General features: G+C 35.5%; 1 protein-coding gene across 1 annotated transcript in view; it reads left to right on the forward strand.

Annotated features, from left to right (window-relative positions):
• Positions 1 to 3,980: 3,980 nt before the first annotated feature.
• MAP3K2 (mitogen-activated protein kinase kinase kinase 2) overlaps positions 3,981 to 21,853 on the forward strand; it is a 44,004-nt gene continuing 26,131 nt past the window's right edge. The window contains exons 1-8 of the mRNA XM_010862883.1: positions 3,981 to 4,713; positions 8,196 to 8,314; positions 8,951 to 8,991; positions 10,713 to 10,812; positions 16,141 to 16,254; positions 16,637 to 16,724; positions 19,988 to 20,118; positions 21,333 to 21,412. Of these exons, the coding sequence (XP_010861185.1) occupies positions 4,707 to 4,713; positions 8,196 to 8,314; positions 8,951 to 8,991; positions 10,713 to 10,812; positions 16,141 to 16,254; positions 16,637 to 16,724; positions 19,988 to 20,118; positions 21,333 to 21,412 (680 nt within the window). The 5' untranslated portion in view covers positions 3,981 to 4,706. The remainder of the gene's footprint in view (positions 4,714 to 8,195; positions 8,315 to 8,950; positions 8,992 to 10,712; positions 10,813 to 16,140; positions 16,255 to 16,636; positions 16,725 to 19,987; positions 20,119 to 21,332; positions 21,413 to 21,853) is intronic.

Here is a 21,853-nt window from a genome sequence, read left to right on the forward strand (position 1 = left end):
AAAATCTGTTTGGCTTTATGGTTTGCCTTTTATGCATATGGTTGTCTAAAGTTCTATATTCAAAGTTATAAATTTCTACAGTTAGGAAAGGCTTGATAACATTTTGTTTTAATAGATATTTTATAAATATTTATGATTATGATTTACCAGTAGTTTTTGTTGTTGTCATTCCTGCACATTCATTTACTTATTTTTTGTCTTTTAAGCTTTTTCTTTTATACTAAAGTACTCTTGCCTAGAAAATCCCATGGATGGAAGAGCCTGGTAGGCTGCAGTCCATGGGGTCTCTAGGAGTCAGACACGACTGAGCGACTTCACTTTCCCTTTTCACTTTCATGCATTGGAGAAGGAAATGGCAACCCACTCCAGTGTTCTTGCCTGGAGAATCCCAGGGATGGGGGAGCCTGGTGGGCTGCCGTCAATGGGGTTGCACAGAGTGAACCCGACTTCAGTTGGGTCCGACCGACTGAAGCAACTTAGCAGCAGCAGCAGCATAGCCAATGAGGGCCTCCCTGGTGGCTCAGACAGTAAAGAATCTTCCTGCAATGCAGGAGACCTGAGTTGATCCCTGGGTTGGGAAGATCCCTTGGAGAAGGGAATGGTTACTCACTGCAGTATTCTTGGCTGGAGAATTCCATAAACAGAGGAGACTGGTGGGCAACAGTCCTTAGGGTCACAAAGAGTTGGACAAGACTAAGCGACTGACGGAGAAGGCAATGGGAACCCACTCCAGTACTCTTGCCTAGAAAATGGACGGAGGAAATGAAAATGCTTCTCCTGCCATGGACGGAGGAGCCTGGTAGGCTGCAGTCCATGGGGCTGCTAAGAGTCAAACACGACTGAGCGACTTTCACTTTACACTTTACACTTTACACTTTACACTGTCATGCGGTGGAGGAGGAAATGGCAACCCACTCCAGCGTTCTTGCCTGGAGAATCCCAGGGACGGCGGGGCCTGGTGGGCTGCTGTCTATGGGGTCGCACAGAGTTGGACATGACTGAAGCGACTTAGCAGCAAGCGACTGACACATTCACTCACTACTATAGCTGATTAACACTTTATAAGTTTCAGGTGGACAGCAAAGGGACTCACCTATACATGTACCATTCTCCCCCAAACTCCTCTCCCATCCAGGCTGCCACGTAACATGGAGCAGAGTTCCTTGTGCTCTACATTTGGACCTGGTTGGTTATCCATTTTAAATACAGCAGTGTGTACATGTCGATCCAAAACTCCCTAACTATTCCTTCCCCGAATTTTTCACCCCTGGCAACCATAAGTTTGTTCTCCAAGTCTGTGAGTCTATTTCTGTTTTGTAAATAAGTTCATTTGCATCGTTTCTTTTTAGATTCTGCATATAAGGGATGTCATATGATATTTCACCTTCTCTGTCTGACTTCACTCATTATGACAATATGTGGGTCCATCCATGTTTCTGCAAATGGCATTATTTCATTCTTTTCAATGATTGAGTGATATTCCATTGTATATATGAACCACATCTTCTGTATCCATTCCACTGTTGGTGGACATTTAGGTTGCTTCTGAGTCTTGGCTATTGTAAACAGTGCTGCAGTGAACATTGGGATGCATGTATCCTTTCAGACCATGCTTTTCTCTGGGGTATATGCCAAGAATATTTCTTAAATCTATTTATACTTACTGAGATAAGTTTTATTGCTTAACATGTGATCTGTCCTGGAAAATGTTCTACATGCATTTGAGAAAAATGTGTATTTTGCTCTTTCGGGGTTGAGTGTACTATAGATATGCTCTATATCTAAATAGAATTATTTTATCTATATAGCATATTATAGCATTACTTAAATCTTTAGTTTCTCATTGATATTTCTGTGTACTTGTTTATCCTTTATTGAAAATGAGGCATTGAAATCTCCAACTGTCCTACTTTAATTATTTCATATCTTTTTTCATGTATTTTGAGAGTCTGTTGTTACATGCATGCATGTTTACAATTATGTATCTTGTTGATAAGTTGGCCATTTTTTCACTGTAGATATCCTTCGTTGCCATTAATAACCATTTTGTAATATATTCCATTTTTCTGCTAATAGTATAGCCTTTTGGCTACTGTTTGCATGGCATTTTTTAGTCATTTAATCTATTTTGTGCTTGAATCTAAAATGTGTCTGCTGTAGATAGTATGTAGTTGTCAAGTTTTTTAACCTAGTCTGCTCATTTCTGCCTTTGTTCGTTCTGCTTACATATATATATATATATGCACATATATATATATATAAAATTATGCAAAAGGGAAGATTACTTCTGCCATTTTTGCCAGGTGTGTTCTGTGTGTTTTATATCTTTCTTTGTTCCTCATTCCTTCATTAGTGCCTTCTTTTTGTTAAATAGATATTTTCTAGTGTGCTTTTTAATTCTCTTGTTTCTTTTGCCATTTAAATAAATGTGCACTTCAGTGGTTGACCTGGGGATTAAAATCAACATCTCAACCTACAACAATATAGTTTGAGTTAATACCACTTAATTATAGTGGCATACAAAACTTTCCTTCTGACTCCATCCCTTGTCTGTCTTTTGTGCTATTGTCGTTATATAAACTACATCTACATAATACACACTGAACAGCATGCTTATAATTATTGATTATGTGGTTTCTTTAAACTTGTCTATTAATTTCCTCCTGCTGCTTGTGTAAAAAAGAGTTACAGCAGACCTTGCTCCTTATCCTTGAAATAACTGCTTATGAGGCCTGCTCGTTGCTGGCATCTGAAAACTTGGATTTCAGGAGGGTTCCCACCTGCCTAACTGACACGAATGGCTTACTGTGCCTAAACTGCTTGTACAATGTAGTTCATGCTGAAGGGAATCTGGAATTTTGATGCAGATCTAGTTAGTCTGACATTTGGGCTTCTTCAGGGTTGGTTTCTGTTGATTGCTTTTTCTCTGTGTATGGACCAATGTCTTTGTTTTGTTTTTGTTTTTTTTTTCCTTGAAAACTGGACATTTAAAATATTTTAATGTACCACCTCTGGAACTCTGGTTCTTCTCCCTCCCCTGTATTTCTTTTGTTGTTATAGTTTGTTTGTTTAATGACATTTCAGAACTCATTTTTAAAGTCTGTATTCTGTTGTATGTGGTCCCTGAAGACTGCTCCTAGTTTAGTTGTCAGCTCGTGATTAGACACATTTCCTTAAATACTTGGAACCTTTAAGTCTCACAGTCTTTCAAGGGGTGTGTGTGTGTGTGTGTGTGTGTGTGTCAGGCATTTACAGTTCGGCCTCGTGCTTCACTTAATGCTGCACAAAGCCTCAAAGTTAGCCAGAGGTGAAAGGCCTTTCTTGACTGTGCAACAGCCTTGGGCGTTTGCATAACTTCTAGATTTCTAGGAATCTGTAGGAGATTTTCAGAGTTCCCTACTGACATCTCATTCCTCAGCTTTTCTAGAAAATTTTTTTCTTAATGTATTGCCTGCCCCAACTATTTTTTCCCCAACCTCTGACAGTTGAGATATGTAACGGTTGTCCTTGATTGATTTTCAGTAAATACCCCAAGCTCTTCGCGTTGGAAAAGCTTTAAGTCAGGTTAAATAAAGGCAGCCTTTCAAATGGGGGTCTATCAGCAAACCATTAGATAGGTCAAATATAATAATTTTGGGGGAATTCATTCTGCCTTCAGTGGCTGCCAGGCTGCTCATTTTCATGGGGACTTTGGGCTTGTTGGGGCTTTTTGTTTTGGGGCCACATTCTAGCATGTGGAATCTTAGTTCCCAGTTGTATGTATGTGCTCAGTTGTATCTAACTCTTTGTGACCCCACGGACTGTAGCCTGCCAGGCTTCTCTGTTTATAGAATTTCCCAGACAAGAATACTGGAGTGGGCTGCCATTTCCTATTCCAAGGGATCTTCCCAATGCAGGGATCAGACCTGCATCTCTTGATGTCTCCTGCTTTGGCAAGCGGATTCTTTACCACTGTGCCACCTAGGAGTCCCCTTAGTTCCCTGACCAGGGATCAAACCTGCACTCCTGCATTGCAAGTACAGAGTCTTAACCACTGGACTGTCTGGGAAATCTCTGGGCTTGTTGGTTTAAATTGCTAATTTGGAGCTGGAAGTAAAGGGTGGAAAGATAAGAATAGGGAAGGCCAAAACACCACAAGGCTTTCTGTTTTTATTGAGACTACAGAATTTCTTCCCAGATGGCCGCAAACTTTTGGTTAATTCCTTTGTGTTGATTCTGATAATTTTTTCTTTTATGGAGGAGAGAATTTTTGTAGGCTTTTACTACTTTATTGATATCCTCCTTTTTGTCTCTGAACATGACCTTTTCCATTCATCTTTATGTGCCTCTGCCTTGTGGGAGCTTGAGTTTATTCAATTATCTCTTAAGCTTTTTAACTGTCAACAATTGTTCCATTTTGTTTTGCTTTAGTTTAGATAGACAGGAATCTGAACAATATTGAAATATATTTAATATGAAGTCATAATGATTTTTAGTTCATTCTCAATAATTGAATATCTGGGAAGAATAAGGCACTTTCCCCATAAAAATGTGTAAAAATATTAATATTGTACATTCTCATTAGTGGTACTTGTAGATTTTTTTTTTATGGCTCCCTCTTCTCTTCCTTCTTACTATTACCGTGTTCATTTTTTACCTCCTTAGGCCACAGAGAATGCTGATGGGAGAACCATTTCCCTAATTTCCAAGTAGTCAAGCTGATTGCCATGATGGGTGAGTTCCAACTAAAAGCATTTCTCATCTATAATTAAAGGATAATATGGGGTGGGGGCTTTCTCTGTGTGTATGATGAGCTTCTTAGGAAGAAATCTTATGATTTAGTAGGTTTATATAATGTTTTACATTTATTTACTTAATAGATTTTCGATTAAAGCACTTACTGTGTTGACTTTTACAGTTTTGGGATAACCAATTTGTGCAGGACATGATGTGGACATTCAAAATAAACTGTTAAGATGGATTGTGATTTTTTCTTTCTTTCTTTTATTTATTTATTTTTTTGGATTGTGATTTTCTTAGAGTCTGATGGCCAGATAAAGTTTTTGGTAAAGAAACCTGACTTTTAAAGATTGAGTAAAGGCTGAGGAATGAATTATTATATAATTACTCAGCAGTATAGTTGTATAGATAGACTAAAGAAAATAGCTGCATAAAAATAGTGAATCATAAAACTTTATAACAGAATAGAGGAGTAAATCATTGGTGCTCAAGGAGGATATGTTTTACAACTCTTGTGAGTTTTCTGTGGTGTCATATAATGTTAATGGAAAGGAAGGCCAAAGTATGGGAATGGATTGTGGGGTTAAGTTTATATATCTTTTTGTTTTCTTCTGTACTTTCTTTTTTTCCCCCTCCTTTTCTCCTTGGAGTTGAGGGTTCCAATGTGAGGCAGGGATTAGACAGGGAAAAACTAGAAAGAAATGGAGCAAATGGCCCATCCTATCCTAATGGGGAAAAATAGACTGTGTAGTTGGAAGCTGAGGTTTTAAATTTAGACCAGTATCTTATACCAATATCTTAATTCTGACATGTATTTGCCAATGTTTGTCTTTGTCACAGTGTTCCTATCCCTTGCTTAACAAAGATATTATTCAGTCTTATATGTATATACATGACATTAGAGCCAAAGAGCTTAAATTTGTCCATGTTCTTCACTGGAAGGGCTAGCACACATCAGTGTGTCTGTTGTGGTAAATGTGTAGGCAAAACCCCCACCTTCCTACTTTTTAAATTTCTCTTCCGTTTCCTCTTTTTGTAACGAGGAGTGCAGTGCCATCAGGTGGTCCAGATGCTCCACTTTTGTCACCTTCACCTCCAGTTCCAAATTGGAACTTTTACTGAATTCGTACCAGCTTTTCATTTTTGTTGCTCTCACCATAGTATGCAAAGTACAGTCATTGCTTAAAAACATTTACAGAGGTAGTCTCAAGAAACTGTGACTATTTAGAACGATGCATCACAGATACTTGAATTTTAATTGAAGATTTTCTCCTATAAATACTTTTTTAAGTATAATGAATGAACCATAAAAGCTAATAAATTAAGCATTTCTGATAAATCTTTTATTTGAAATTATTACCTCCCAAACATTTTCTGTGTTTGTGCTCAACAATGAAACGTCCTCTTAATGTGTGTCAGAAATTCACTGCTGCTTCTGTGTGACTCTTGGTCAGACTGTGGGATCCTCTGAGCAGCCTCTCTGCATATAGAGCAACTCATGATCCTGTGATGTTTATAACCTGTCTAATCTTGCTGGTACCTGTAACCACCATAGAGATTCTTAATAGAGTAAAATGGTCTAGAATTGTTAGAGCAGTGCTTGTAGTATAAGTTCACCACTTTGCTTGATCCTTTGGGCATTTGTTAGCTTATATCTTATCAAAAGCAAGTTTCCTGTTGGGTACTTATGTAGCATCTGATTCTCCTTCAAACCAGAAAAAAGAAGGAACTCGGTTAAGTAACCCTTCATTTGTATGTCGTCTCCCTGAGAAGTTACTTTTATTCAGTGGCCCTCTCTACTTTTTTACATGTACAATGGCAAATGGTATTCATTTCTTTAAACTCAGTACATGTAATATACTGAGTATATATTACATGTACTGAGTTAATATATGTAAACGTGATAAGAGATTTAAGCCAAAGCCTTCCCAAGAATTTATTTTGGTGTTATAATATTAAACATGTAATGTTGAACATGAAATATGGTGAAAATGCCTAAATTCACATGCTTAAAGAAGAAAATAATTAGGACATAGATACGTGTAGGTATTAAAAGTTTTCCTCTCCCCAGTGTAGAATTACGGGTCTTACTTTTCATAAGAAAGTTATATCAGATAATTTCATTCCAGTTCATAGTATTTTCAGCTTATTCTTTTTCTAAGGAAGGATTTATATTTTATCAATAAATGACATAGTCTGGCTTGGACCCATATACAGCACACATGTTGTAATTACGTTATAGACCCATTTGGCTCAGTTACTGTTTGGCTAAGCTAATATTATGTAGAAATTTTATTTCACAAACAATACTTCTTGAAGGATTAAAATTTTCTCTTGACCTGGAATTTGTTAACAAAACCTTTGGAGCCATAATTTTAATTTTAGTATGCAAGTAGTTTCACCATAGAACAGAATATATTGAGTGTTGTAAAAAAATTAAATGTTAGAGAAATAAGCAATTTGTGTGTTCAAAAGACTGATAAAGCCATTAATTTGTCAAATTCTTTTTAATGATCTCCCTTTACAGGATAAAGCATGTTTTAATTACTACTGCTGTGGAACATAAATTATTATTACCAAAAATGGTTACATTGTAAAATGTAAGCTGTAAAGTCCCTCAGTTCCTTTATTGACCAATTGTTGATTATCATTAGTAGAATTGATTTACTAGTGAAAAATCAATTAAATTGTCCAGAGATCATATAATTATCATTACTAGGATGCTCATGCTTATATAGTCTTAGAAAGAAATCTTTGGTATGTTTGGAAAAGATTAAAAGTTCATGGTTCATGATCGTTTCAGTTTTATGGATTCAGTACTTTTTTCTAAGAAGTGAATTTTTCTTGCATTGATACCTGTTAAGTTGTTAGTGGTTGAGGTCATTAGTCTGTTAATGTAGTCTTGTTGAACCTTATGGTAAAGATATTAAAAAAAAAAAAAACCACATCCAAATATCAGTAGCCCTTTATCTACAGATACAGCTTTTCTTTGTTTCTGACTTGAAGTACTGATGAAAGAGAAAAACTCTGAAAGGAATTCTGTATTTTAAACATACATGCTAAATAATGATAGTATTTAGAGAAAGGTATTTATTTTTTCCCCACTTGTTTTAATTAAGATTTTAGATGTCTTGTTGATGTTTTGTTTAGGAGTCATAGAAAAGAATTTGTTATAACAGGGTTGTTTTGACCCATATCCGAGGATGTTACATCAGGAGAAGAGTCAGGACTGTACTTACCTTATAAATGTCTTGTGTGAACACCTAGTGTGAGGCAGGCGCTTGATATAGTACAGTTTTAATGTTATTTATGTTCAGTTTTTAAATAACTAAGCTTTTCTTTCACCAAAAAAACCAATGCAGGCCTTAAAAGTGTTCTAGATGCATTGAGTTGTATTATAAATTTTGTATTGATGTCTATGATAAATACATATTGAAATCACAGTTCTGTGTGTGTTTTATTTTTAAAATACCTAGATGATCAGCAAGCTTTGAACTCAATCATGCAAGATTTGGCTGTTCTTCATAAGGCCAGTCGACCAGCATTATCCTTACAGGAAACCAGAAAAACAAAGTCCTCATCACCAAAAAAGCAGGTATTTGTCTCAGTAATATTTTAGTAAATATGTATTTGTTCTGTGAATTATCTTCTTTGAATATCCTAATTGTATAGAGTACTTGTTTGAAGTGATTAGCTTTTATACTTTTGAATCAAGTATTTTGTTGTTTGTCATACATTTTTCTCTAAGGGTGTCAGTTTTTTTTTTTTTAATGATAGTTTCATTTGTGGTAACTTCTCTCTAGAGTAGATACCTCATCCAATTCCTAAGGCATGTAACACACACAAATGGCTTTTACTTAAATAACTGACTATTCTCTGTATTTACAGATGAAGATAATTTTGATTCTCATACATGAAATTTATTTGGAACATCTAACATAGATAGTGGAAGTGTAGTATTCTGTATTGCTCTCTAACAGAATTAGTAAATGTCTCATACTGGGGATGCCATCACTAATAGATCTTGGTGCTCTTTCCTGTTGAGCCCAGATTAAGCAACCTAATTCTCAACTCAGCTCTTTGGTAGAAACTGTCAGGTGATTGGAGTTGACACGGATTGAAATCTCCTTCCCCCTCTGCTCTATCTTAAATGAGTGACTAAAAAGAAAAGTGATTTAGAAATTCTGGGAATTTTATCTCATCTCTGACATGACTTATCATTTCATTACAGAATGATGTTCGAGTCAAATTTGAACACAGAGGAGAAAAAAGGTAAGGAAGGAAGCATTATATGTCAGTTCATTGATTTAATCAAATGCATGGCCTACTTAAGATAGTAGAGGTTCTTTGTAGATTTTAATGTAGGTTCTCATGGCTTACAAATTGAGAATGGAATAGTCCTTGTTGGTAACTGTAATGTGTACTTGTACTTAAGATAGAGTCTATCAAATTTCAGGCTAAGCATCAGAAGTGAATCATGTTTTTACTTTGCAGTATTAGGAAATAAGTCAGGTCATTGTGTAATGCAGCTTTAAATATTACCATTTAAAAACATTTTTACTCAGTGGAAATTAAATATTGTTCTCCTTATAATTCTATCATCTCTTCAGATACTATACAGATTTTAGGTGTATGGGTTTAAATTCACAATTTTGAGTATTCTGAAAAAACTTGAATCATTTGACCTGTATTAGTAACATTGAGAAAAGTGTTGGACTGGTGACTGTAAATTATTTAGCAAAGGTGGATGACTACCCTTCACCTGGGCGTTTGTATCTCAGTGGAATGGTGGAAATGGTCGCAGTGGTGGGTGGTTGACGACAGAATTGCTGACAAGACCTCGTAGATGTTAAAGAAGATAGAATTTTATTTCTATTATTAGTGTCTCATTAATTTAATGAAAGATCTATCCGTCTTAAGGATTTTAAAAAGCTCACAGATCATATAACCTGAAGATGTAAAAATGTTTTACACAGAGATTAAAAAAAAAAAAAGAGGTGGAGAGTCTTCCCTGGCGGTCCAGTGGTTAAGACTGCACTTCGAATGCGGGGACTGTGTATTTGATCCTGATCAGGGAGCTAAGATCCTACATGCCTTAGGGCCAAAAAACCAAAACATAAACAGAAGCAATATTGTAACAAATTCAATAAGGACTTTAACAAATAAGTAAACTTAAAGAAAAGAAGGGAGTAGGGGATGCAGATACATCATACAAGTATTGTCCTGTCTACTTTTTCCTGTTTACAACTTTTATGGATATATTCTCAATTTTGTTATAGTTCATTGAGCACTGTTTATTGAGTACTTACTATATGCTGGGCTATAAAGGGAATAAAGTTAAGTGAAATATGCATGATCCCTCCTGTTACAAAACTTACAAGTCTAGTAGATAGTCTCCAAGCTTAGAGGCATGGTCCCTAGGGGCAACACAAGTCAATCCTTTGTGAAATAAGAAGAAAATTCTAGGATTAAAAATTTTTAATTCTTTAAAAATATTTATTTGGGATGTGTATGCTTACGTGATATATATGTGTGTATGTGTGTGTTTGTGTGTGTGTGCGTGCACATGCACTCAGAAATACTGAGTTGATAAGAGTTCAGAAATCAGAACTTGGATTCCCAGAGAACAACTTTATTCTTTTAACAGTTTCATCGTATGGCCATGATGTAGTTATTAATCACTTTCCAAAATGAACATTTTACATTGTTATTTAATATTCTTATAAATAACAGTGCAAATTATAAACTGCAGAGTATTTTGAGTATTTCCTTTTTATAATTTTTATTAGGCTAGAACAGACTTCAGAGTTCTTGAACTTTGTGTTAAAATGTTAGTGCACCTGATCAGAAATGAGCCATTGTAATGTGTAAGTAAAGTGAATATTTGTATTTTAACTTGATTTTGTATTTCTGTATTCAGGAGATAACTGTTACGATTAAGTTATTTAACTGTGCATAAGAAAATAAAATATATTAAAATTCTGTTTACATAGAATCCTTCAGTTCCCCAGACCAGTTAAACTGGAAGACCTGAGGTCTAAAGCTAAAATTGCCTTTGGACAGTCTATGGATCTGCATTATACCAATAATGAGGTAAACATGTGCACATTAACTTTCAAGTTCTTTTTTTGGAAAAATAGTGTGTTTATTTAAGAGATTGTTTTAGGATGATTGTGCTTTTATTTGGGCATCGATACAGATGTGCTGTTTTAGAGGAATAAGATATCAGTAGTAAATTTTAACTCATTAAAATGCATTTTTCCATCGTGGAAGGTACTGAAAGGTGCTGCTGTGCAACAGTTGAGAATCTGTTAAAGGAGGAAATGCATGTATCGCCTAGAAGTTTGCTGCTTGTTTATGTTTTATTTTTGTTCTTTGTTCTTTATTGATGAACTCTGTCCTTTTCATACTGTATACTTTTCTACAGAGACAACAGGGCTTTGGTAGTTGGACAGTTTAGTTAAAGCTTAAAGGATTGCTTTCATACTGGTAAGGATGTGATTAGATTATGTTTGGGAGTCAGTATGTAATCTCAGGGGCTCACTATGACACTAAGGAGCTCTGTGTTCTGGGGAATCCCTTTTGAGCCTTCTGTAAAATTTGGATTGCAAATCTCTGAGATTTTTTTCAGATCCTATGATCTCAGATCAAGATCTTGAGATTTAAAAATTTCTAGGGACAGTTTAGTTAATTGGTTAATTTATTTTCTTTTCCCTCTCAGAAATATCTGTTGAATTTGCAAGGCATGATGGTTATGATTTATGAATTGCAGCCCCTAGTGAATTTTATAGACTTGTAGTAGAAGTAGACAGTTAATAATTGAATTGTTTAAATATGTAAATTCTTTGAAGGAAATGCATAAAATGTTATGATAAAGGATAAAGGCAAGGGCAGTATATGTCTTATTTAGTTAATACTAAGGAAGAGCTAAATGAGGTCGTAATACTTGATTGTTGAGATTTGAAGTATGATAAGCCAACCCTACAAAGAATTTGAGGGGAATAACATTCATGGTAGAGAGCAGCTTGAGAGCAGAGCATACAGAGATCCTGGGAAGGAAAAGACTTGTGTGTCAGGAATAGAAAAAAATGTCAGTGGTAATGGAGTGACAGTGGGAAGTTTAGTAAAAATTAGAAAACGTGCAAGTACTTTGCAAATGTTAAAGCATTGTGCTAATAAAAATATTTGAAATATTAGATTTTCTAATGAATTATTGTCATTTTAAAGCAAGAGAACATGCAAATATGGCTTGTCTAAAGATATCACTCATAAAGTGGAAAGTATTTTGAATAAGTAAAAATCCGTATCCAAACAAACAGTGTTTCTGAACAAAGTGATGAGTACCATACTATAGTAATACCTTAAAATATCATTTTTCAAATACTTTTTGGGTTTTTGGTTAGCTATGAACACCTCTTCTTGCCTGGCCCTGTCTTGACACTTATTTGTGTCTGTGCTGGCCTGATTTCCAACTGCCTGCCCCTGAGATTCTGAGGACTTCTCAGAGATACGACTGTAGGGTGTAACCTGAGTACATAAGGGAGGGAATGGGGATTGGTGATACGAGGCTCAAGGATGTGGTGGGAGATGGGGATGGATGGGCCCCACTTGCCCACTGTGCCAACTTGCTGGGTGGTACACCCTTTATGGACCTCCTCTCTTCCTTGTCTTCCCGATTACCCTGCCAGTGTTTCCTAGTATCTTTTATAAACATACCTGAATCTTTATCTCATGGTACGATTCTGGGGAACCCGGATATATCTTTGTTTTGGTTTTGTTTGGTCTAAAATTGTGTCATGGAAAACTTTCAAATGCCAAGGTACATTGACTACAATATTTCCTTGACCTGTGAGCCTAGTATGTCTGTCAAGAAAATTAGGTTAGTTTTGCATGATTTGTTGATATTGTTCCTGTCTGAGCTCTTAAAATTGCCATTTCCTTTTCTGAGTTCTCCCAGTTTGTTTACAGACATACCTTGTAGATACTGCAGGTTCAGTCTAGACCTCTACAATAAAGTGACTGTTGTAATAGAACCAGTCACATGAATTGTTTTCCCAGTACAGTTATGCATGTGTTATAGTCTCTCAAGTGTGTGATATTAAAAAATACTTTATAGTTAAAAATGCTAGCCATCATTGTAAGCTTCAGCAAATTATAATCCTTTTGCAATAGTAACATCAAAGATCACTGATCATAGATCACCATAACAGTTACAATAATAATGAAAACAGTTGAAATATTTGGAAGAATTACCAGAAAGTAACATAGAGACACAGGGGAGTAAATGCTGTTGGAAAAATGGTGCCAATAGACTTGAGGCAGGGTTGCCACAAACCTTCACTTTGTGAAAAAACAGAATCTGTGAAGAGCATAGGTGATGTGCTCTAAAGCAGGGGTGCCTGCATATAATATTTTCTAGGGTTTTCTTGAGGATTGACGTAGAGCTGATTGACTAGGTTTTAGCAACTTGCTCCCATTTTCCAAAAATTGGGAAATTTCTCCGTATCAGCTTCTTTTTCTCATGCTTTCTGAAGGATTCTTAGAGTGGTTTTGCTGTTTATATCTGGGTGTCCTCTTGGCAAAAGTATGGTAGAGGAGGCATTAGGGTACAACATTACATTGCTTAACGTTTTCCTGCCGCTCTGAGTTCCTGTGAGAGTCTGTGATTTTTGAGTTAGCTATGTTCTGATTCACAAAATGACAAGCCTGGTGTGTGTTCTTGGACAGTGGGGGTACTAGGGAGAGACTTCAAAGAGGTGTTAGTTTTATGGACCTGTAGACATGCAGAAAACTCACGGATACTGTTTTTATTCCGGTTCTATAAATATTTTTTTTTTCTGTGTAGTACAAAATCCTCTGTTCTAAAAGAATTTTTTGGTTTACCAGAATTGAAACAATTTAAGCTGGGATTGGATCTTTATCTTATACAGTGTCAGGCAGGTATGTATTGTCACAGGGCATAGACGGGGATGTGCAGGCCAAGTGGATTTTCTAAGACTTTCTCCATTTTAGATAGGTAGACGGTGAACCTTTTTATGAACTGTTTTCATGTTTCACTATGTAAAGTTAAAAGATAATTCATTTATTTCAAATTTAGGTTCTATTTAATGAGATTTTTGGACTCAATTTTTTGTTTCCTTTCCAGAAATTATTTTTATTAACATACAACTGATGTACCTGTAATAAGCTTGAGGGAAATAGATTTTATGAATGAGACTGAAGTGAATTCACCAAACAAGAAAATATTGGGTAATTTATTTAGTATAATTTAGAAAAGGTGAAACTTGTTCTCGACTTTTAGTTCTTGTTTTAAAATTTGTAACAGGTGCCCTTAGCACATATGAGAGATTACATCAGAGCTATAGACCAAGGTGCCACTCCAGGCTCCTCCAGAATGTCCAGATTTCACTCTAGCAAGCTGTAGAATCATTTATGTTAATATTCTGTTACTGTGATTTAAACTAGTATCTTTTCCTTGGAGAAGTAAACAATACAATTATAAATAATGTGTCGTTAAAGTAAATATTCAGGTTTTCTCCTTAAGTGAAAATTGGCAGAACAATCCTTATCATTGCTTTAAAATGTTTTCTAGTATTTAAAATTTAATTTAAAAGCTATTAAAGATGGGAACAAAGGGTTCATGATTGATAGAAAAGTGGAAGGAATTTAATTAAGTAGATCAGACTTGTTTTTTTGATATCAGTTACTATTCTGTTTGTTTGTTTGTTTGTTTGTTTTAAGAAAAAATTCTCAGGAAAAAAAAGGGCCTAATAGTAGATAAGTTGTAACAGTATAAAATTTGCTATGAACAGAAATTGGGAATATAATTTCAAGTACTGAGAGAGGATAGGCAGATTGTATGATGTAATTCACATTAGTCTGCCTTGTATTTGTGTCTGGCAGCCTTTCTTAAACAAGGGGTAGTTTTCATAAAAGAAATCTACAGAGAACGAGTTCACACCATGTCAGCTAGTGGGTTTGAGTACAGATGAAGCTTTACCCTATGATATTTATTAGACAGACAGTATTTACCAAGAAGTTGCTTTCTGCGGTGCTCTGCCTTCACTGCTAGTTTAGGGGAAACCCTTGTCTGCTGGGTGTTCATACTGCACAACACCCTTACCTAGTTCACTGGCCCTTTACGTTCGCATGGCCTGTATACTGCGTGTGTTAGTGCAGGCTCACAAGTGTGGAGTACGTTTGCTTGTTTTCATTCTGTCCTTTTAATGAAATGGAATGTACTTTGAAGATTATTGACAGAGTTGTCTTTAGCTAGTAAATTTACATTTTTTTGTTACTTTTTTATCTTTATTTGTATTGGTTTTGCCATACATCAACATGCATCCGTCACGGGTGTGCACGTGTTCCCTATCCTGAGGCCCCTCCCACCTCCCTCCCCATACCATTCCTCTGGGTCATCCCAGTGCACCAGCCCCAAGCTTCCTGTATCTTGCATTGAACCTGGGCTGGTGATTCTTTTCTTACATGATATTATACATGTTTTAATGCTGTTCTCCCAAATCATCCCCCCCTCCCCCAAAAGACTGTTCTATACATCTGTGTCTCTTTTGCTGTCTGAGCCTATTATACAGAGTGAAGTAAGCCAGAAAGAAAAACACCAAAACAGCATACTAACGCATATATATGGAATTTAGAAAGATGGTAACGACAGCCCTGTATGCGAGACAGTAGATTTACATTTAAAACAAGTATTTTGTTAAGTAGTGTGAAGCTTGCTTTTCCCTCACAGACTGTTCAGGTGCTTCTGTCGCTTATAACGTCTGATCCGTAAGAGGACTGATGAAAGCAGAGTGCAGCATCCAGGGCTTACTGAGGGTGGCTCACCTGTTCAGCTTACTGCTTTAGATGGCGGTGGCCACGTTGCCATGGTCAGGGACAGCAGTGCAAGGTGGGCTATAGACTGCGGGCACAGTACTGGTGGCACCCCGCCACGGCATCTGCCACCAGTGCTTAGTTGCGTGTTATATGTTGGTAAGTACACTGGTGAGAATGCATTTCTCTGGTTATTATTTTTAAAAAATAAAAATTTCATCAGTGCAGGTGAAAGATAATACTTTTATATAGTTTTTGTTTATGTTCCTTAATGCTCTTTTGAGGTGAAGAGACTATAAGTTTAACGATATTGTGGAAATATCCTAGAAAATTGATCTTTAATCTTTAAATATGTTTTCTGGAAAAATTTAATGTATAAGAAAGCAAAAAATTTATTCATATTCATTTTATGATTTCAGTGATGGTAGGATGAGAAGAAAAAAACCTAGATACATGTATTCATTCAGAATTTCATTATACTGACAAGGAGCAAAGTATTTTGAGGTTGATAATTCCATAATAATGGAGATACTCCTGGAAGGACTTGATGAGATGGCTACACAATTCCTTATGTTCCTTTTTGTTTAGTTGGTAATTCCATTAACCACCCAAGATGACTTGGACAAGGCTGTGGAACTGCTGGATCGTAGTATTCATATGAAGAGCCTCAAAATATTACTTGTAATAAATGGAAGTGCACAGGTATGAACTGGGAATTTTTTTCAGTGAGGATTATAGGATATATGCCTGTAAGAAGACAATGTATGAAACATAGTTATATTCTATAATCATTGATATATTTTCAGTATGATTAAATTTAAACTTAAACATTGTAATTGCTATAGTTCAGTATCCTTGCTCCTTAAAACTATATAGCCAAAATTACAAATAAGTATAATATACTGTACATATGATGTTAATAGCAGCTGAGAACCTGGGAAGAATTACATTAGATTTAAAATTTCAAAGAGTAAATTTGCTAAGACCCAGACAGAGAATACTTGGGTTGTATTTGATAGGGGAAGGAGTCTGATTAAAACCCTAAAGGAGAAGAATAACATTCATCTTCCTTTTTTCTCTTTAGGCTACTAATTTAGAGCCATTGCCATCACTAGAAGATTTGGATAACACAGTATTTGGAGCAGAGAGGAAAAAAGGACTTTCTGTAGTAGGTAAGAAAGCTAGAGTCTAAATCATGAAATGGGTTATTTCTCAGCTTCATCTCCATTCTTTAATGTAGGGCAACACCTGTACATAATCCTGATAAATAGTTTATCTTTTTACTCCTTGCAGTTTATTGCAGTTAACTACATTCTAGTATCTGATGTCCCTTGAAAAGTTACTTCAAGTATTAACAGGATTAGCAGTCACCAGTTTAAATATTTCCTTTCTTTATATACATGGGGTATTTTGATTTTTAAAAAATTAAAACCTAAAAAATGTTTTAATTGTAAAAATAAAGGGAAAAAATTAAAAGTAATTCCAATATATTAAAGTTAATGGATGGACTAATAAGTTCATAGGCCTTTCTCTAAGTTTTAATTATTGCCAGGAATGCTGTCAAAATAAAGATTGCTAAGAATTTGCAGATTATGCTTTATAATTACTTTAGTAGTCATTAAAAATACACTTATAATTAAGCTTATGATAGAAAAATGGATCCTATGTGCAATTTTTTTTTTAAAGGAGGCTTATTAGAGAAACATAGGCTGGGCAGAGGTGCTCTGAACTCGCCAGTTCTGTGAATCTTCTTGAGTTTGTATAAAACATTGATATTCTACATTTTTATATGATAAAAACATTATATTGCTCAAAAAACATTGGTATAAATGTTTTTAACAGATAGGGCAGTGAATATGGGCATTAAAGGTAGCATGAAAACATGAGAGATGGATTTAAAGAAGGAAGGCAGAAGGAGATAAAAACAGATGAACAGGGAGAAAGCGAAAGGGAATCTAAGACTGGTGATAGAAGAGGATTGTTAGTAATGAAAGAAAAGGTTAAATTGGCGTGTGAACAAACCAAAACATTTATGAATTTGTTACTCATCTTCTGTCTTGTCCCCCCAAACTATTTATGACTTGCTGCTGCGTGCGTGCATGCGTGCTCAGTCATGTCTTGACTCTTCATGGCCCCATGCGCTGTACCCTGCCAGGCTCCTCTGTCCACGGAATTCTCTAGGCAAGAGTATTAGGATGGGTAGTCATTCCCTTCTCCAGGGAATCTTCCTGGCCCAGGGATCACACCTGAGTCTCCTACATTGCAGACGGGTTCCTTACCATCTGAGCCATCAGAGAAGCCCATTTTACGACTGCATCCTTCCAAGTGTCTGTTTTATGTTAAATCTCACTTTGGGTTTCCAAAGTGTTAGAAATATGAGCAGCAGAGATAATATACAAGTAAAATAATAATAGTTGCTTATCTTCATTTGTATTTATTTTTATATAATTTTTGATAAAAGAATATTACAAGTATCTGAGTTCAAATTCCAGCTCTCTAATTAACCAGCAGCCAGTAACATTGTCCTCATCTTTAAATCATGGGATTATTGCAGCAGACAGTTGAGAGAACACTTTAAAGTACATTTAGCTTTTCAAACTAGAAAGCATGACGGTTATTAATCATCGATTTCTTTCTGTATTCCCTTTTCTTATCATTATAGTACCTATCATTTTAAAGCAAAAAAATGCCGGTTCACCTTAGTTGTATTAGATAGAACAAACTAAATACATTAGTTAAATTGGCAGTTTTAATTCATTTTCATTTAAAACTGTGCTGAATGCCTCACTTTTACTCTGCTAATAAATATTCTTATTTGACTTCAGTGCCATATAAAAAGAAACGGAAATTGTAAAGTATAATATTACTAGTCTTTTCTTGGCACCTCTTTAAGCTTCAAGTGGGCTTGATAGATATGACCATTATCTTTTCCCTTTGTTTATTAAAAATTATTTCCTTTAATTATTTTCACAAAAGATAGAAGAAGAACTTCTTTGGGACAGGAGTATATGCTGGTGTGAAGGTCTTGACCATTGAAATATCCAGTACTAAGAAAGTTTCAAAAATATAGGTTATCAAGTAAGGAGATAAAGAAATTTTCAAAGCCTTTTTTCTTCCCTGTTGTGCTTTGAGTAATGAGTGTATTTATCTTCTTTTGTAAATAAGAGCTTATGGAAGGAATAAAAACATTAGGGACATTGTGATCATAGTTGTTGCAAAGTCCAAATCAATTCCTGGCTCAGAGATTTCCTAATAATTTTAGAATCAAGTGTAGAATATTATCTTTTTTTATGTGTATCTCTTGGTAATCATTTTGTTCTCTTTCTCCCTCTCTCTCCACTAACAAATGCCAACATGTGTTTAGTGACCCCTTTACATGAGGCAAGAGGCTTTTTTGCTTGAAATTTGACCAGAATGCAAATGCTCACATAACTTCCTCAAATCTCTTTTTTAATTTCAAAAAATTAGGAGGAAAGCACAGAAACTGTGTTAATAAACATAGCACAATGAGATGAGCTATTTTAGTGTCTCTAATTCTCTAAACTATGAAGAAATTTAAATTCCAGGAATGTGGCTTGCCACCAGAAGCCTAATTTTAAGTATCCAAGGATAAAATCCAGCATTCCAAATTGGAAACATTCTAATATTGGCTAAATGACTAAGAAGTAAATCTCACTTTAGATTTCTAAAGATTAAAGAGAGGCAGTGCAAAGAACATCCTGTAGACAAATGTGCACGGCGTATGTTCATTATGAATAGTTTTGCCATCACAGCACCTTTGCAAAGGAAAGCTTTAGTCCCATGTTTACAGATGAGGAAACAGGTTCAAGGAGATTAGATAGCTTTTCCAAAGACAGAGCTGGTAAATAACTGGAACTGGAATTTAAACCGAGGTTGGACTGTGAAGTTCACATACTTTCACATGATCACATAGATCATGATGCCTTTCATAAATTACATTAAAGGGTAACATATATCAGGGTACCAGTGACCTTTGGAAATGAAGAAGCAGTGGCATTTATCTAAAAATATAAGATCCCCTGGAATGGCTACTCACTCCAATGTCATTCCCTGGAGAATTCCTTATACAGAGGAGCCTGGCAGACTATATAATGGGGTTGCAAAGATTCAGATACGACTGAACAACTTTCTTTTCTTTTTGTTTTTCATTGTGTTATCAACCTCATAATGCAGTTGTCAGCAGGCAGAAGAACATACTACCTAACAAGTATAAATGACTATTACATTAAGGTGGGAGTTTAGAAAAGAGTAAAAAACATTTGAAGTTTTACAGACATGAGTGCTCTGATAACTTTTAATCAAAATTGGAGATCAGTTGCTAAAATCAATCATTAAGTTCTGAGTGTATATTTAATTAAAATAAGAATTGGTCCCCTGATAGAATTTATAAAATCTATAATTTTTCTCTCTTGAGGTCCCACTAGTAGAGATAGAAGCTCCCCTCCCCCTGGATACATTCCAGATGAGTTACACCAGGTTGCCCGGAATGGGTCATTTACCAGTATCAACAGTGAAGGAGAGTTCATCCCAGAGAGCATGGACCAAGTAAGCAAAATTGGAATGTTGTTTTTCATTTCATTTAAAGGGATATTGTCAGGGGATAGTGTGGTTTGGCAGGTATATGATGGAAGGTATTTGCTTTACCTCTTGTCCAGTCCCATATCTTCCTTTTCAAGTGAGCAAAACAGGGGAAATACAGGAAAATACCCACTAATTTACATGTGTCTGTATTCATATATAAAGAAAGGTGGTATAAGGCTGATTTTCTTATGTTCATAAATGAATGAATGCATTTGTTTATAATCCTGATATTAACATTCAATTTAATAAATGTTTAACTTTGTGAAGTTGAGGTTTGTCTACTTCCTAAAACATTGAAAAAAAATTTTTTAATCTTTTTAAAAAAGATTTACTTTTTAATTTGTATCTTTGTTTTTGGCTGCACTGGGTCTGAGTTGCCACAGACTTTCTCTAGTTGCTGCTAGCAGTGGCTGTGCTTTGTTGTGATGCGTGGGCTTCCCGTTGCAGAGCACAGGCTCTAGAGCACGCCTGCTTCAGTAGTTGTGGTTCGCAGGCTCAGTAGCTTTCGGGTTTAGTAATTATAGCGCATGGGCTGAGTTGCCCTGCGGTCTATGGGATCTTCCTGGACCAGGAATCGAACTCCTGTCTTCTGCATTAGCAGGTGGATTCTTAACCACTGGACCACATGGAAGGCCTTAAAATGTTTTTTTAAAGTTTTGTAGTAGTGAAGTATTTTTATGGAGTTGCTGTTGTTCTCTTATCATTACATTGGCTGCTTGTATTATTACAGGAGTTCACATTTTCTAATAATGTAGCAGTCATGGTGTCATTTATTTCAGTTTGGGTGGTGCTGTTGTTCAGTTTTCAGTAGACAAAATTATGTGAAGTGTTTAGCTTTTAATTATTTAGATGATAATCCAGAGCGGAAGATATAGAAAATTCCTATTTTTCTATTAGTAAATTTTGCAGTTTTAGTCCACCTACAGGGGACAGCTACTTTTAGAACATTTAAATAGGGTGGCTGCTATTGGATATGGAGTTTATTTTTTGGGTACTGAAAGTGTTCTGCGATTTTGGTGAAAGTTATACATTCTGCTATTAAGCACTGAATTGCACTATATGCTTTAAAATGGGTGAATTTTATGATACATGAATTATAGCCCAACAAAGTTATTTTTAAAAAACAGTAACTTCGGTTATATTCATGTAGAATCAAGGTGGACTTTTTATTTTTCTAGATGCTGGACCCATTATCTTTAAGCAGCCCTGAAAATTCTGGCTCAGGAAGTTGTCCATCACTTGATAGCCCTCTGGATGGGTAATGTTGATTGTAGTTTTTGTTTTTTAATATACATGGGTAAATATGCATATGTATTAATAGCACGTTGAAGTAGCACATCAACTCTTCTGTGCTACATTCAGAGGAATGTAGTTCATACTCACGTATACTTAATGGCAAATTGATTTTTCCAGTCATCAGGCTCAGTATCTTTTTTACTTAAAATGATTTCTGATGATAATATTTTGTTTCCTTCTTGGTAAATTTACTTTTAAACCTGTGTTGGTGAAACTGCTGTCAAATGTTTCATAATAGGTTTAATTTTGGAGATTCTTTAATTTCTGTTGTTCAGAATTATTTTTATTCTGGTACCAAATTATAAGTACTGTACATTCTTGGTAATTATGTCCCAGTTTTGGTTGTCAGTTAAAATTTAAGTACTTTTTGTGAGGAATATACTTTTGTTCAGGAATATAAGCA

Source organism: Bison bison, unplaced genomic scaffold (assembly GCF_000754665.1).
Source record: "Bison bison bison isolate TAMUID 2011002044 unplaced genomic scaffold, Bison_UMD1.0 scf7180017864485, whole genome shotgun sequence".
Classification (NCBI taxonomy): domain Eukaryota; kingdom Metazoa; phylum Chordata; class Mammalia; order Artiodactyla; family Bovidae; genus Bison; species Bison bison.